This window comes from Onychostruthus taczanowskii, unplaced genomic scaffold (assembly GCF_017590055.1).
Source record: "Onychostruthus taczanowskii isolate IOZ18803 unplaced genomic scaffold, ASM1759005v1 scaffold79, whole genome shotgun sequence".
NCBI classification, from domain to species: Eukaryota; Metazoa; Chordata; class Aves; order Passeriformes; family Passeridae; genus Onychostruthus; species Onychostruthus taczanowskii.
Window position 1 is genome coordinate 3,173,857 of NW_024505782.1, and position 17,800 is coordinate 3,191,656.

The 17,800-nt window shown below is 39.3% G+C and overlaps 1 protein-coding gene across 3 annotated transcripts in view; it reads right to left on the reverse strand.

The window, feature by feature from the left end:
• The window catches only part of DYM (dymeclin), a 210,226-nt gene that overhangs the window by 50,133 nt on the left and 142,293 nt on the right, over positions 1-17,800 (reverse strand). For 2 of the 3 annotated variants that reach the window (XM_041423558.1, XM_041423559.1), the window contains one exon: positions 16,179-16,281. In XM_041423558.1, coding sequence (XP_041279492.1) covers positions 16,179-16,281 — 103 coding nt within the window. Of the gene's footprint in view, positions 1-7,258; positions 7,313-16,178; positions 16,282-17,800 lie in introns of all 3 variants that reach the window. The other variant, XM_041423557.1, reaches the window with a different exon arrangement.

Below are 17,800 nucleotides of genomic sequence, written 5' to 3' on the forward strand. Positions count from 1 at the left end.
CCCCCTGCCATGGACAGGGACAACTTCCACTGTCCCAGGATGCTCCAAGCCCCATCCAGCCTGGCCTTGGGCACTGCCAGGGATCCAGGGGCAGCCACAGCTGCTCTGGGCACCCTGGGCCACGGCCTGCCCACCCTGCCAGCCAGCAATTCCTGCCCAAGATCCCAAAATCTGTGCCTGCCCTGTGGCAGTGGCAGCCATTGCCTGTGTGCTGTCCCTGCAGGATTTGTCCCCAGTCTCTGTGCAGCTCTCCTGGAGCCCCTTTAGGCACTGGAATGTCAGGGAGGGCTGCACCATGTCTGTGTTGCTGCAGCCACACTGTGGGACCACCCATCATCTTCACAGCTGAGGCTGAAGGCTTCATGTGGATGTAGGAATAGAGAAAAGGTGAGGGTGGAGGCTGCACAGGCAACTGTAATTATGGCTGCTCTACATGCTGAGCCCCTGTCCATGATGACTCACTATAGCTCTTCATCTGTAATATTTTCAGTGAGATTCAACAATTTGTGAATATAAATTATAAAAAATTATAGTCGTAAACAACTACTTCCCTCATGACGCAGATATGACTATAAAGGCAATTTTGTCAGCAATGGGAAAAAAAAACCAATATACATACCCTGCACAATTAACAGATATCAAACGGACTAAGAATGCCAAATTAACCCCAAACAGACAAGTTCTGTGATTTTTTTTTTACCAAGGAAAATCCGACAGGAAAAATTTGGTAAACTGTTCCAGATCCATAAGCTGCAGCCACACAAAGTATAGCTGAACAGACAGTTTCAGTTCATTTACATTACAGTTTGTTTTTTTTTTCATCTGGCTTCATACATGCTAAAGAATACTTCAATGAATTATGCTTTTGGACATGCAGTAGTTACCACTTCTGTCTGTAATGCAGCTATTCCAGATTTCAAGGTGGAACTCCTCAATCTTTTATGAGGAATAGACAATAGATGCTACAGGGAATTTCACCTTGATAACATAATTTATCAGCATCCACAATATTAATGATATAAATTTCCCTTTCTCTTTATAGTGGAATATCTATAGTTAAATATTTTCAAATAATTTACTTTATTTTTAGTTAGTTTAAAAGAAGCATATGTATCTTGTTTGTATTAGCTTTGGGGAGCTTCCAAGAGAGCTGTCTGAATTTCCTGCACTTTCAGCAGAAAATAAAACCTTCAACAAAATAAACTTGCTCTGCCAAAGGAGGGGAAGAACTGAAAGGAATGAAGGAAGCTCACAAGAAAGCTGTTCTTACCCTCTGTAAGCAAAGCAACTTCAAAGCCAAGCCTTTGGTGACCAGAATCTTATCTTTATCTCTTTTACTGGCAATACTCTTTGGCTGTTCTACGTCAAGCTCAGACAACTTTTGGTGAAGTAGGTATTACGTGAAAAAATGCAGGGCCTATAGTGATTATAACCTCAAGAATTAACCCTGCCACCTCTGATCACTGCTTAGAAATGAAAGCAGAGCTGTCACACCAGAGCAAAGTTTGTTGCCAGACACTTTGCTAAATAAACTGTCCATCCTGACATTCCTCCTCTCCTTCCCAAGCAACTGGCAAGCTGAGAGTGCAGGTTTTCAGCCACGCCGAGCCAGCCTGTGTGGGAGCACACTTCCCATGAGGAACACGGCGTTTCCAGCCCATATCCCAATGCCAACACCTACCACAGCCCATGACAAGGAGGAAATGCCATAGTGTGTGTCCTGTCCCAGAGGAAAAGGCCCAGGAGCAGTCTGCTCCAAAGCAAAACACACCACAGGACACCTGCCAAGGCAGCAAGCCCAACTGCTTTCCTGCTCCAAAACCCTGCTTTCCCAACTTTCACTGGCCCAGGAAATAAATAGCCATTTCTGAGGACACAAATATAGCCCAGGGAAGGTGCAGGTGCTCCACTGGTACTTCTTACATGACTTCAGCATACTGTGTTTGTTATCCAGGTGACCTACAGCTAATCCACTGCTCATCTCCTGCTCACCCCTTCACTTCTATCTCTTCTTCCATCCATGCCCTTCCTGTGTTTGAATTCCAATCCTAAACCACTTCACTTTGAAATATTTTAACTTATCCTCCACCTCCTTCAAAGGCAGACTCCAGAATCAATCAAAAATTACTATAAAACCGCCCAGATTCCCTCAGTGTTTTATTGATTATTGGGGATGCTTCACTCTCATAGCCCTATGTCCTTTTTACCTGTTTATTGAGGATTTTGCAATTCCCAAAATGGTTTGGTTTGGAAGGTTTGTTGGCAGAGAAACCTTACACTAGACCAGGTTGGTCCAAGCCTCCCATGAATCAGATCAAATAACCTGATTTTCACCTGAACTAACTTAGAAAAGGCAAATTACTCTGGAAGACATCTACCCAGAGTCAAGCTTCAGAGGCTGGTCTTAGCCCACCAAGAAGATACAGCATAAGGGGGATCCACCACAATGCCCAAAATACCTGGAAGTCACCAGCTGGGAACTCAAACACTCCAAGACAGTATTCCCAAACCATACACAACAATGACAACAGAATGTAAACAGTATTTTGTAATACTGAACCCAATCACTGTCTAAGATCCCACAAAACCTGGGAAGCAACTGCTACTAGAAGATGACAACATTCCTACTAAGAAAATTAAAACTGTGAATTTTTATTTAGTCATACCATGCTTGAAATACTAATGAGGTTTTCTTGCTGTTGAAAGCAAATGAAGATTTCTCCATTTCTCCATGAAACTAAGCAGTATTCCCTAGAGGTATGGGAAGATTTTGTTTAGTATGACTGGTAGAACAAGAAAGAACAAGTCCCATATGCAACCCCAACTCCACCATACAAAGGTAAAACAGATCATCATGATACAGGCTTTAATTAACAGAACCAATCTACCTTGAAGAGAGTTCGAGGACTTTAAAGACATTCCTCAAGTGAAAAAGTTTCAGATTCCAGCCCTACACATTCAGCTTAGCTGCAAAATGTCACCAGCAAAACTGTCTGGCGAAGTTACACAGCAGTAAGTGCTGCAAGAACTGAAACCTTGACATGATAACCATCACAGGATGGTTTGGGTTGGAAGGGAGAGAGACCACCTGCTCCACCCCCTCTGCCATGGGCAGGGACACCTTCCACTATCCCAGGCTGCTCCAAGTCCCATCCAGCCTGGCCTTGGGCACTGCCAGGGATCCAGGGGCAGCCACAGCTGCTCTGGGCACCCTGGGCCAGGGCCTGCCCACCCTGCCAGCCAGCAATTCCTGCCCAAGATCCCAAAATCTGTGCCTGCCGTCTGGCGGTGGAAGCCATTCCCCCTTGTCCAGTCCCTCTCCATTCTCTTGTAAAAAGTCCTTTTCCACTTTGTAGGATCCCATCAGGAGCAATGCAGCTCTCATGTTGGACAAAGTTTCCAATTTACGCATTAAACCTAACAATACTATTAACAGCAATGTAAATAGTACCTAATGAAATCTGTAGACCTTAATGTGTATCTTAGAGATGATTTCTGATGACCCTCTTTGACAAGTGAGTGGCTCTCCAAAAAGGAGCAAATTTAACAATTTACTAGGAAGACACAGTTGCTAATACAGGCATTCATTTTTGTGTTTCAGTTCTTAGTTCACTCCAGATTTAAGCAACCTTACCATACTTTAATCCTTCTTTGGAATGGGCACTTTTTTTTTTTTTTATCCTGTGTGATGTTAACTGAAGTACAGAAATGCATATTTTTATCATGAAGAATAAGATGGCTAAACATCACATCTTGTAAATGGCCAGAAAAAAACCCCACCAATGAGCAGTTAAAACCAAACCGTTTTCTTCATGTTTTTCCTTCACACCTCCCAAACTTTACTACATACAATACACTACAGCTGCAGGAAGTAATTTATCCACCAGTACCCTATCACCCTCACTATATTATCAAATATTTTCTTCATCCTTGATATTATGCTTAGCAGTAACAACCGTGACACTCTCTGCAAAAGTATAAATACAACTATTAGCATGTTTCCTGTGAACCACCTGCTGTCACTCAAGAAATTCACTCAGTAATTACAGATTACACCAATACTGGAGTCAGCTCTGGGCCCCTCAGGACAACAGGGACATGGAGGGGCTTCAGCATGTCCAAGGCAGGGAACAGAGTGGGAAAAGGGCTGGAGCCCCAGGAGAGGCTGAGGGAGCTGGGAAGGGGCTGAGCCTGGAGAAAAGGAGGCTCAGGGGGGACCTTGTGGCTCTGCACAGCTCCTGACAGGAGGGGACAGCCGGGGGGGTCGGACTCTGCTCCCAGGGACAGGGACAGGAGGAGAGGGAACGGCCTCAGGCTGGGCTGCTGGAAGTTCAAGTTCAATAGCAGGGAAAATTTCTTTCAAAAAAAGGGCTGTCCAGCCCGGGCACAGCTGTCCAGAGTGGAGTCCCCATCCCTGGAAGGATTTAAAAGCCATGTGGATGTGGCACTTGGGGACAGGGGTCAGTGGTAGCTTTGGCAGGCTGGGGGAATGGCTGGACTCAATGACTTTTCCAACCCAGACTGAAGAGGGCTTTTTCAAACAAATGATCCTACAATTCTATGGCCTTGCAGATCCACCCTCAGTGTCTAAATAATTTTAATTGAGAAGGTATCAAAACAAAATGAATACATACTGATCCCTGACTAAAGCTGTCAACTTCACAGAACCTGAATTCCTTAGTTCTCGTAAGGTTCCTCACTGATGAGATCCTGTGGTTCAGCATCTCTGCTATGACGCAGCAAAACCATCAATGCCATAAACTGTTCTCTCCCACTGACAGTACCAATCTGAATAATTCTGACACTATCTAAGAGAAAAAACTTCACACGCAAGACTGTGTAATCCAAGTCCTCAATACAAACAGAGACTGAATAGAGTTTCCATAATTTCCATACTATCCAAGCAGAAGATTTTCCGGTCCTGATGACGCACAGGATGTCAGTGGGAAAAGTTAGTGCTTCTCTCTACCCAGCAGCCAAAAGATTCTGTATTCCTGCCCTTGAGGTGAAAATTGCTATTGAAATTTCTGTGGGAGGTATAAAAAAGTCAGAAGGGGTTCGCAGAGCAGACATATCCATCATTACAATTCGGGGAATGCCAAGGAGGCAAGGGAATGGTATTACTGCTAAGGCAACACCTGTCCCTGCTTCCACAGAGCAAAACTCCTGCTCTGCCCAAATACCAAAAATCCCTGCAAAGGGACACTGAGATGGGTAAGACAACAATAGAAAAGCACCAGAAAACAGAAAAAAATCCTCTTGACAATATTAGGCATGTCTAAAACCAGTAATTACAAAAAAGGTTGATTTAACCTGTTGCTGTTCATACAGAAGGTTACAGTGTGCACACAGGAAAGTTTTTATGATGGTTCAGTGCTAAACAGCAGCAGTGCATGATACAAAATGTCAGGTCCCAGATAGCAGACAGTTGACAAGAGGTTATGGCACAAGATTCCCAAACTCCTGTGAGCAGGAATAAGCTGCTTTACAGCTATCATCTTACACCAGGGCTGAAGAGAAATCATGGAAAATGCTTTTATTTCTTATGGTACATTAAAAGATAACAGCATGGTTAAAGAAGTAATTCTTTATGACACCACTCAGCACAATGCTATATTCATTCTTTCAGTGGTGTTAAATATTTTGAAAATTAAAGGGAATAGCTTAACAAAGAAATGTGAAACCTATCAGAAAAATCGTATTATTGAGCTTTGAAGTGGTTTTCAGTATAAAGGAGACAAGTTCTTCTAAGATTAGAAAATAAAAGAAAATGGTTTTGTTTTCCTCTTACCCTACCAATTCTTCAAAACTAGTCACTGCCAGTAAAAGTATCATTTATTCTGTTAACCTGGGCCTGAAAAAACTCCATGAACAAATTTCAAGAACTGCTCTCTTGAGCTGTTGTAAGGAGAAATTGTAAGGAGAAGAGAAACAGCCTTCTGAGAGCTGACAGCAAGCAAACCAAATAAATGGGGTAGCTTTTAGATTAAATCTCTTTTCACTACATTCCATCTTATTTTTGAAATACATTTGGTCACAAAGACACTGCATCAGTTCTGATAAACACAGAAGTTGCTGACCACTGTGCTGCTAAATGTTCTGGAAGCACAGAGCAGCTGCAGCCTGAATGCCAAAAAAACCAAACCTTTAACTGAGATGTGGAAAACCCAAAACTCACAGAAGATAATTGTAGAAGTCTATGTACACAGGCACTTGTTTCAAAATGAACTCTGAGCAACAGATAGTATTTTCTCAAATTTTGTGGCAAAATGCTCTTGATGGAAATATGTAAAAACTGCATTATCAAACCAAATGAAATTTTCTGAAATATTTATGAAGTCTTGCCTGTTTTGCGACCTAAGTTAATTTTCTGTAGCCTGGTTCATAAAGGTCAGCAGTGACAGACAGGGAGAAGATGAGAGATTACTGCTGAAAGCCAGTGAAGCACCTGGGTATGTTGCACATCCATCCCAGAGTCCTTCAACTCTTCCTCACCAAAATTCTCTTTGTGATTATAACTGGTTAGCTGTAGTTTACACTAACTTTTCTAACAAACTTTAATTAACTTACCACACGTTAAGATGGCTAATTTATTGCAGAAAAATAATTTTATGTATCAGAAAAATTCCACAAAGCTTTTTCCCATGGGAATGTAACATGACTCTTCCTATTGACTCAATTTATCAAAATCTAGAAGATTAGTGTTGGAATGGGAAAACTTGTCATTATTTGTTCAGATAACTTTTTTCAGCTGCATTGAGTAAGCATCTTATTTCTCTGCGAGTGCCACACATTATCTGCTGGTGAGTAGATGAAAGACCTGCCTTTGGGAACTGCAACATCCATTTTCTCCTCAGTTTATCTCGGGAGAACAGATATACTTCAGATAATGAGTCCTATTGCAGTGAATAAAGCAAATTGAACCTGCAATGTTACAATACATCTTATTTTCTCTAGAACAGGACAGCTGTTTTTTGTTATTAGCCAACATTATCTTTGAGGTCAAGGATTTGGGTTAACACACACACAAATGCTGGAGTGGAACAGGCTCTGTACACACCGTGCCAGCTTGAGAGCAACACAAAAATGCATTGGAACACAGTGTCTTTGGAGAATATGTTGTTCAGTAGTGGACCCAGCTTGGGATCCAGCCTGAATATGAACAAGAGCAGCTCTGGAAGAGCTCCACCACATTCCAGTAACATATCTGAAGAGCAAATGGGGAATTAAAAAAAAAAAAAAAAAAAAGGTATCTTACGTGTCTCAACTTTGTTTCAGGGAAGTGAAGGCAATCAGACATCTCCCAAAAGTGCTGGGGATAACAAATACAGGAGGATTAAACAATGGCAATGTATTAGAGACTTGTCTCCCCAGAGCCTTCTCTTCCCCAGGCTGAATACCCCTAGTTCTCTAACTCAGAGATTGTTAAGAATTGCTACTTTTTGCCCAAACTCTGGGTTATTGTTTCTATAATTAACCAATTCTGTGGAATAATTCCTATTTATAAAAGCTGACTTAGCATATGAAATATGCAATGTATTCCACTAACTCACTTAGTTCCTAATCAACAAAGAAATGAGAAAATTAGGAGAAATAGCTGATTACATGAAAGGGAATTAAAAGTTTATCTTTTAAATTACACCTGTGAAAAACATTAGGGTGTCTATACAATTCAATAAAAATGAGTCACAGACTCTTATAAATTTCTGTTTTTTCTAAACACATTCTCTAAATTTTCTGAGAGGTTTTTCAGGAAGGTATTTCACAGAGAACAAGAATCCACCCCTGTCAATTGTGATAAACAAAATGTAAATTCTCCCTTTTACATTTCTTTAATGCTGTTTTCAGGCCAGGTGATGAGGAAATCAGTTTTCAGTAAGTGGCTTATTTTGCTGATAATCTGATAGTTCATACGAACAGCAGAGAGAAGCCTACCCTTTTTCAAAATTCACATTTGGTTTTTTATTTCTTTCTATATTAATAATTTTTCTTATCCAAACCTTTTTCTTATTCACTTCATACCAAGACTGTCTTTTAATATGGTTGACTCACTCCCTTTAAAATACTCTCCTTGCCTTCATTCCATCATTCAGTCTCCTGGCCACCCACACTGCCAATCAGCAGCAGTTGTGTAACATTACAGGTAATATTAACAACAGCCACCAGTGGGAGAATTGCCCTCAGCATGACACTGTGAAATGCTGCTCCAGGAGCACCAGACCACTCCAAGAAGATAAATTGTAAACTGAGGATATTAACTTGCTTCAGTAACATGGACACAACTTGTAACAAATGCGGCTCTGCAGAGCTAGAAAATGGTCCTGTTTCAACATTTTATAGAATTATAGAACTGTTTAGGCTGGAGAAGCCCTCCAAGATGGAGTCCAACCATTCCCCCAGCAATGCCAAGTCCACCATCAACCCCTGTCCCTAAGTGCCACATCCACATGGCTTTTAAATCTCTCCAAGAATGGGGATTCCACCACTGTACTGAGCAGCTGTGCCAGGGCTGGACAACCCTTTCCATGAAGGAATTTTCCCAATATCCAACCTTAACTTCACCTGAGGCCGTTCCCTCTCCTCCTGTCCCTGTTCCCTGGGAGCACAGCCCGACCCCCCCGGCTGTCCCCTCCTGGCAGGAGCTGTGCAGAGCCACAAGGTCCCCCCTGAGCCTCCTTTTCTCCAGGCTCAGCCCCTTCCCAGCTCCCTCAGCCCCTCCTGGGGCTCCAGCCCCTTCCCAGCTCCGTTCCCTGCCCTGGACATGCTCCATGTCCTAGTTGTCCTGAGGGCCCAGAACTGGACACAGCATTTGAGGTGAGGATGTTTCAGTTCAGACAGATTTGAGCAGCATCTCCACAGGTGAATAACTTCTTCCATTATTTTATCCAGTGTGAAGCACACCATCTTTCTCTTAGTGCATGCTTCTCAAAATCACTGGGTCTTGATTCACCCTAATTTCTATTATTTTCTTTGTCTTCCCAGTGCCAAATCACAGATATCTGCAATGAAGGAGTCTAAAGACCTATGTTTGTTTACTTTTTTAATAACTTCTTAGTACCCTTGATAGAAATGGATGGCTTTTTTTTTAAACAACAACTGAAAACATACAAAAACCTCACTGGTTAGTCTGAAAATGTCCCTGTAAAATAGGAAGAGGACAAATTGGAAATGGAAGGTACAATATGTTCCGCCAATATCTCCTAGAGAAAAAGCAGCGCACAGAAATTCCAATTCCAATTAGATATTTAGTACCAAACAGCCTAAAAGGTTTGGTACATATTTTCTTCCTCATCCATTTCCTCTACTTTATATGGCTGCATGTTTAAAAAAACAATTACTGGGATGTTTATAACATATGGTCACATACTTATGGTTTTTAAGCACTACGTTTTTCAATCAAAACCGTGCGTTAGGAACACCAGAAAATTGTTTTAATGCATTGTTGAAATAGATTGCTGTTATAAAAATAAATCCTACTCTTTGGAGAGCTACTGCATTAGGTTGTTCTGTTTGTCTGTGCACGTCTGACCAAGATGAACCATCCAGGTGAATAATTGGTTTCTGAGAAACCCTGAACAACCCACTCATGTGAAAGAGGCAGCAGGAAAAGCATCTAATGACCAAATCAGCAAAGAAGGGTGCTTTGGGGATCAGTACTGCTCCTTTTTCCATCCAAACACTTCAATACTTGCCATTAGTGTGAATAAAACAAATGTTGGTTTACATGGCAGTAATAAACAGTTTTATAGAGAGGCTTACAAGGGCTTTATCTTAATAATGTATCACATTTTCTGTCTACAGCTACATCTAAGACCCTTCTAAAATAGCAGCGTTCCCAGGCTTCCAGCTCTCTCAAAAGCAACCCAATTAGCTGTGCAAGAGAAAAATCAGCACACAATGTTCTCCTGTTTAACTTATGGAGGTGCAAAGGAACCCCAAGATCTCATTCTTTTATAAGACAAGCTCTTACAACTTCTTTAATCTTCTTTAAATTTAATCATCTTCTCTTTCAAGGACACTCATTTAAGCAGTCTTCTCAAAAAACATGGGTTTTGAGTACAGAATTTGAACAAATGTCATAATTTATGCCCTTTACTGCAAAATAATGACAATGTCCTAAAGCTCTAGAACTACTAAAGAAGAAAAAGTAAAAAATTATGATGTTCATGTTTGGTTTTCTTCAAATGTTTCTGACAAACAAAACAAGGGGTTTTGAAATTACTTTAGCAGGTGTTTGCACTATTAATGTCAGAAGTTCTTTTACTTATTTTTTCTCCTTTCTCATAAACCTGAAGAATGAAAGATTTTCAACCAGATGATCACAAGGTGCTATTGCCACAGTAAATGTTCTTTCAAATCAAATGAATTTTCATCCATATTTGCCAAAATAATGAGAATTTCTAAGTGAAATAAGGCTTAACACCATCTATATAACACAAACACCAGACACCAACGACGCTTTTGTGGAAGTCCTGGGTAATGAAAGACCATCACCCTTTTAAAGAACATCATCTTGATGGTTCTTCAGTGTGTTTGACTAAAAATCTTTCACTCACAAGCAATGTATTTGTAAAGACACAGTAATGCAAAAGCCAGCTGCAAATAACTATTAGTACTTCATAGTAATATACAGAAGTTAAACAGATTGAACTTTACCAACATCTTTTTTCACAGGGTTTTAGGATAGTTCTTCTGTTTAAGGATCATTTATGCATTTTCTTATGAAAGTTTCAGTTCATTTAAAGGAAAGAACTGATTAAGAATTCAGACAGAACTGCAAAATTCAGCTATTACTCAATAGAAAAGCTTGCTTTAGATTTGGGTTAGGTTGGTTATTTCAGTCTATTCTAAAATAGCTATTTTTTGGTGATATAAAAATAGGGGGATTAGGTAGGAGTAATATTCTATAAAATATAATTCATCTGGAGGAGGGTATGACTAATATTTAGAAAAAGTATTTTTTCTAAAAATACTCAATACTGGAGACAGGCAAACCCAAGAATAACCTGGTACTGAAAATGTTACTTCATCAGCCATCAAGTCAGAGTAATCAAAAAGAAGGTATTATACTGCAAAATAAGGTGACTCTCCTATTAAGTGCAACTTGAACAGCTAGAATCCACATACTATACAAAACCAACCCAGTACTATATTGCTTTACCATATGCTTTCATTATACAACACCCTAATAAAAACTCTCTCGTATAATCACATTTTAAGTTTATTCCTCTGGACAACATGAGAAACTAAAAATTCACACACAAAAATGAAGTTTTTTAGACCATTAATGATGCATGGCTAAGGCATTAAAAAAAATTCTTAATGGGTTTCTCGATGACATTTTGAAATGGAAGAAAATAGAGACAAAAGAAAATCCACTGAAGAGACCTAGGCAGTGCTTTGGGTGGTAAGTAGGTGGTTTCTGAATTTTAAAGAAACATTATGAAAAAACAAAACAAAACTACATTATTTTTTTCCTCACTCCAGTATTTGACAAATATGGACATATCTCAGTCAGCAGTCTTGATTTAATTTGGCAAAAGTTTCCCATTCTGCCAACAGCGTATTCAGTTCTACATATTTTGTGAGTTCTTAGAAGTTACCACCAAACAGTACTTTACAGACTACCAGCTGAACAACATTAATTGCATCACACTAACTCTATTATGGCCGACCAGTTTATTTGGAGTAGGTTTAATTTCATTTCTGCATCATTTCTGGAGTCATCAGATGATTGCAGAGAAGACTTCCCATTTCTTCATGATAGCACACATTTATAGGAGAACACTTCTATGTGATGGCAGAGCTCTGCATTAAACAGCTCTTTAGATAATTTAAAAAATCAGATTGAGCTGCAGGATACCTAATGTAATATTAGATATGCAAGCACGGAATATATTATAGGACCTGATGAACTTAGAGGTCTTTTCCACTCCAAATGGCTCTATGATTCATAGAATCATATAATCCTAGAATGATTTGGGCTGGAAATGCTTACAGATCATCTCCTTCAAACCCCCAAAACATCACAACATTTATTTAAAGGTCAAATTGTTCATATCATTAGTGAATAAAATACTTGTTTGCTACACACATACATAAAAATTAACTTCTCTGCATGTAACTGAATCTAGAACATTAATAAATTTTAAATATGTTCCGTTGTGTTTAAAAGACAACAAATACTGCAGTTCATGGACCTGATTTTACCTACTCTTTAGCAATTTCAAGTTTCTAAGATAAATATGGAGCTTTTAATTATAACAGACAATTTCTTCTCAGGAAGTAAATGACGCAGGGGAACCTTTTACATCTATTGATGTACAGGGGGGAGACTGGGCTGGTTCTCTCTTGGGGAAACTCAAACGAAGGACTATTTATGAAGTACTTGGAGGTTTGAATAGAATCAAATGTAATAACAAGATATAAGCTCCCACCCCCCCAAAATTTCTTTTTTGTTGAAACCACTTTTGTAATACTGCTTTTTAATAACCCCCATAATGGCCGAATTAGAGGGACCCCAACTGAAGTCGTTCATCCCACATAAAACAAACATTGCTTTTTCTTCTTAGCTTTGTTTTACAAGCTACATTACTTCCAGATGACGCTCGAGGGGCCTAGGAGTTTCAAGAGTTAGATGGTTAAACAGACAGCTGCTTTCTATTTACCATATAAATCAGGGAAAAATCAAAGAAGAATCTAAATATTGGAATTCATTTAGCCCATTATGGAGCACAAACTGAGGGGGAAAAGAAAATAATGCAGAAATCTCATCATCCAGATGCAAAGTTTAATTCTGGTTATCAAGATGAGGGAAAAACTCATCAACATTTCAGAATTCCAGCCCTCCATGAAAGTCAGCTTTGCACAGTGGTAAATTTACTGGATTGGGAAGGAGTCATGAAAAGTCAGCTCTGATTGGGAACTCTCCAGTACCACCAGGCTTTGCTACTGCAGACTTTATATATATAACTACACATTAAAACATGTATTTTTATACATATACAAAGATCACTACATTTGTATTTTTTACATTTTTCCCTTTGAGTTGCCAACATGCTTTTATTTCTATGCTACATAACCCAAAACCCAACAGATTTTGGACAGAGGATTAAAGGATGGCTCTCCATATATTGACTAACACATCTATTAATACGAAGTTTGATATTACATTACAAGGTTTCTATCCCAAATTTCATCCACCACTGACGTGCTGTTTAAATGACAATGCTATGTACGAAATAACTGAATATACTGCCAGTAAGCGGGTTTATTTTTAGAATTTTTCCTAACACATTTAACCTTCATCTGACTGGAACAATTTTTTTTTTAAACCCAAAATTCAGAAGGTAAGACTCAAGTGATGCTGTCTGCGAAACTACTTGAATCTAATACTATACCTACATTTGATTTTAATTTCCTCAGTTTTTTGCATTAAGGAAACTGGTTTTTTCTCATCCGCATCAAGATGATGAGCATCAGCAAGAAAATGACATGACTTGCCAAAAATCAAACTTTACTCTGTTCTTCTTCATAGAAAGAGTTAAGGAGAATCTCTCATTACCAGCTGTAGTTTAACAAGCAGGGGAAGCACTCAAAAATCATAAAGAACACTATGAAATCCTTGAAAAGAAATGTTTGGTGTAGATGGTAGCACCAACAACACATCTGACATGTTACTTCCCAAGAGACGTTAGCATGTCTCTAACCATGCTGTTAAGTACCTCTGACTTGATAAATTACATTAGGCTGTAATCAAATTACCAAGAAAATCGTTGATATGTTTACTTAAGTAATATGTCCTGATTTGAACTATAAGAAGCAAAATTCTCAATTATTTTATTACCAGTTTTCTTGTTTGCTAAACACTTTGGAAAACATGCTACCATTGACTGCAAAAAAAAGTAAGAAAAATAAACTTAAGTGGACTCTTCCCATTTCCAATTGGATCATATGTAATATTTCAAAACAGGTCAATGCTCCTACAAAAACAATGAATAATATTATGGCTTATGAAACAAGTAAATTACTTAGCATAGAATTAGTCTAACAAAGGATAGTGTCTTTGAGGCAATAATGACAGGAGCTTGTTATTTCTGTCCTGCTGCCTTCTCCATCCTGCTCCTGAATCCAGCACACTGACAAGTTTACCAGGAAAGGACAGGGACACTGGTCCAGCCTCAATAAATGCAACAACTTGCTCTTTTCTTTTTTAAACACCAGAAAAACCCCAGCAAGAACAGTATCAAGGCCAATGGGGTCAGTTCCTTACTCCACTTCCCAGCTCTGCTGTTACACCACAACCTGATGGCAGACTGCTAACTCACAAAAAGAACATTAATAAATGTGGTAAAGGTAGAATTCAGTATACTCCTACCCCCATCAGTGAGTATAAGCTAAGGGACTGTGTATTGGGTCAACAACTTACTAGAACATAGAGTACTACAGTTCAAACACACAGAATTTAAGACAACATCTTAAACAGCACCTAGAATACTTTTATGTGTATTAACCCTTGGATTTGGGTTCCATGCAAATTCCCATCTGGATTACAGAGCACAGTAAGAAAATGAGTGAAAAAATAGTGAGAAAGGCATTTTTAAAATATATACTTGGTCTGAACAGAACCTGCCAAGACAACTGTTTATTAGGCAAACTTCCACCTCAATGAACAAACCTGTGCAGAGCAGCAGGCAATATTGGAATCACCCTTCTCCTTAGCTCCACGGTGGGGTACAGAGGTAGAATGTGCTTCAGGACTTCTGACATTTCAGTCCCCTCCACTCCTACACTCCTCCTTCCTCTTACACACAACATAAACACAGGCTTTCAGAAGCAGAATATGCTGAAGTGATGAAATCTGGCCTCAACTTTTTTTAGTCAACTGCCTGTGTTTCCAACTGAGCTGTAACATGAGCAATTTGGAGAGGAAAAAGAAAGGGCCAGAAAGCCATGCCTTAACAGTTTTCCTTATTTTTTCAAAATACAGGCCATGAACTTAATTTACTCTTCCCCTACACCAATCTTCCCAAGTGCTCTCTTTCCCCCTCCCATCCCTAAATCATACCAACAGTAAAAAGAAAAAAATATCAGTGGAGTATCTAAGCCTCGTGGCTGTACTCCAGGGAGCTTTCCCAGCTCTATCAGCTGCATTGTTCAGCTGTCTCTGTACATAAGGGGACAACTTCATACAGAAAGCCTTTCCCCAGGCCTTTCCTTAACTGCAGTATTGTTTACATCCAGCAAGTTAAAAAGTTCAAAACCTGTATTTTTCAAGCATTATATTCTTACACACCCTGAAATATAGACCTTCAATGTATGTTATGCCATTCCTATGTGTGCCTGTGTGTTTTGCAGATGTGTGTCATGCTGTTTCCTTATTTAACTCATTAAACTGTTGTATAAAATTATCTTTTTAGGTATTTTTATATTTAATGCTAGAGTAATACAATATGCAAAGTCTCAGGCAGGAATATTCTGGATGTATTAGCTCTGAAAATAAAACAGTTGATACATTTTCATCCTCAAAAATCCTAAGCAAATGATAAATCAACTTTTCTTTCCTGCACACAGCACTGCAGTGAGGGTTCAAATGAGTACAGACCAAAGATACTTCAGCAGCACAAAGATATTATTCAAGTCCTCTCAAGATGTCTCCTTCTTCCACCCAAAGCAGAGATTTCCCAACAAGCCGTGCAATTAAATACAAAATTGTTGCCTACTTGCGGGCATTGGCTCAGCAAACTGAAGGGAACTGTAAGTATCCATGTATTCAGAACATACTAATTTACCCCATGACTCCAGTACTCTCTCAGAGGCTCACTGGGAATTGTTTTCAATCATCTTTAGGCATTTTAAGATTCTGTGGATGCTAAAGCCCACTTTTAAAAAATGCCGTTTTCAATGGTGTGATTTAAATATTCTGAATTACAAATGGCTTGAAAAGCATGAGTTGACAGTAAGTCTCTTCCCTCTGCATAGCTGTGGTTTTGTTCTGCCATTTCTAAGTATAATTCTTGTTTCTCAGAGATGTTTCAGACATGACATCATTCATACAGGTTCCTGTATTTTGATGTTGGTGGTTGCTCAGCTGCCACACTCTGAGAATTCTTTGCAGATTTAGGGATGTATGATTTGAATTTCGAAGCACCCATTACAACATTCATTTTGATACTCACATAATCAGGAAGTGGAGAGTCGTTTGAACCCAGGGAACCTCTCAAGGACTGTGTGGCTTGCTCCAGCACTTTGTTGTGTTTTTTAGACAACAGAGAAAACAAACTGGGGGAAAAAGAAATTAAAATAACTTCATGTGAGTGTCCTGAAATAGTTGAGACTGTTCAGAAAAGAAAGAAGTCTTATTATATACACAAAATTTTTAGAATGCAATGCACAATAGTTGTATTATTTATTTGTCTATTTAACATCTGGGTAAGCAACAGCAGAGTTTGTATCAGAAACATTCTATAAAATATATGCTCTGAAGAACATTTTCTGTTAGTTATTAAATTCTTAAAAGTCAACTGTCATAGAAGGAATGGAATACATGCAATTTTAGTTCATAAATAGCTTGTGTTCACTAGAATGCAATTTTTAAGTGCAGCACCTCATGCAATACATTGTAATATATACTTAACTATCTCACATACTATCCATTTTAATAATGTATTTCTTAGACAGGAGAAATCTGAGTATATGACAAAAGCTTTGTGTATTTCCAGGACAAGCTATTGCATTTTACTAGTACATATTATTTTCTAATTTATTTTAGCCTAAGTCAACAAAAAAGGGATTACCTTAGCTTTATAGTCTGTTAAATCAGAGGTCCATACACATACAGAGAAATAAACATATTTTTCTTGCATTCTGTAAAAAAGCAGGGCAATGACACTCACAGAGGATGGTGTAACCTGATTTACAAGGAGAATGGTGGAAGTAGCAGCACTGGCAAAGACCACCAGCTAATGCTCAGCAGTAGCAAAGAGTCAGACACTCCTCTAAAGCCCTGGATAGTTCAAACATGGCTATCAATTAACAGATTAACCCAGCCCCTTATTGGAAGAGCTTCTAAGACCATCAGTCAAACCATTTCCCCAGCACTGCCAAGGCTACCACTGACCCATGTCCCCAAGTGCCACATCCACTTTTACATAGTGGCTTTTAAATCCCTCCAGGGATGGGGACTCCACCAGGGCTCTGGGCAGCCTGTAAAAGAACAATCCCTTCCATGGAGAATTTTTCTCTAACATCCATTCTAAACCTATTCTGGCGCAACCTGAGGCCATTTGCTCTTGTTAGGTGTCAGAAGTTTTTAGCTTTCTGTGTTTAAAAACATCATTTGGACTTCTTTACTTTTTGGAGCATTACAGGACTCCTATCAGGTTTTCCTGGGATAACCATTGTGTTTTAGAGGGTGGAATGGCCAGCTTGTCACCCGCTCTTGTCACCCCATTGCTAGCCAAGAGCCTCAGGAAAAGGCTTTTCCAACACTCCTCACAGCCATGAGGAATTAGTTACACTAACTCACAGCTATTGGTCAATACCATTAGAACATTCCATGTTCAAAGGGGAAGAAGCAACAAAGAAACTAAGACACACTAGTAGCTTTCCACCTTTTCCCCCTCACAAATTCTGTTATTGCATCCACAGACTGAAACTTTTGTTCAGATCAATAACTGGATCTGCAAACTGGTCCTTGGTAGGAAACAGAAGCACTACTTCTGCAACCATGTGTATCCTTGAAGACTCAGATTTCAGAGATACTGTCATCAGCACCATCTAGTGCTGTGGAGACAAAATA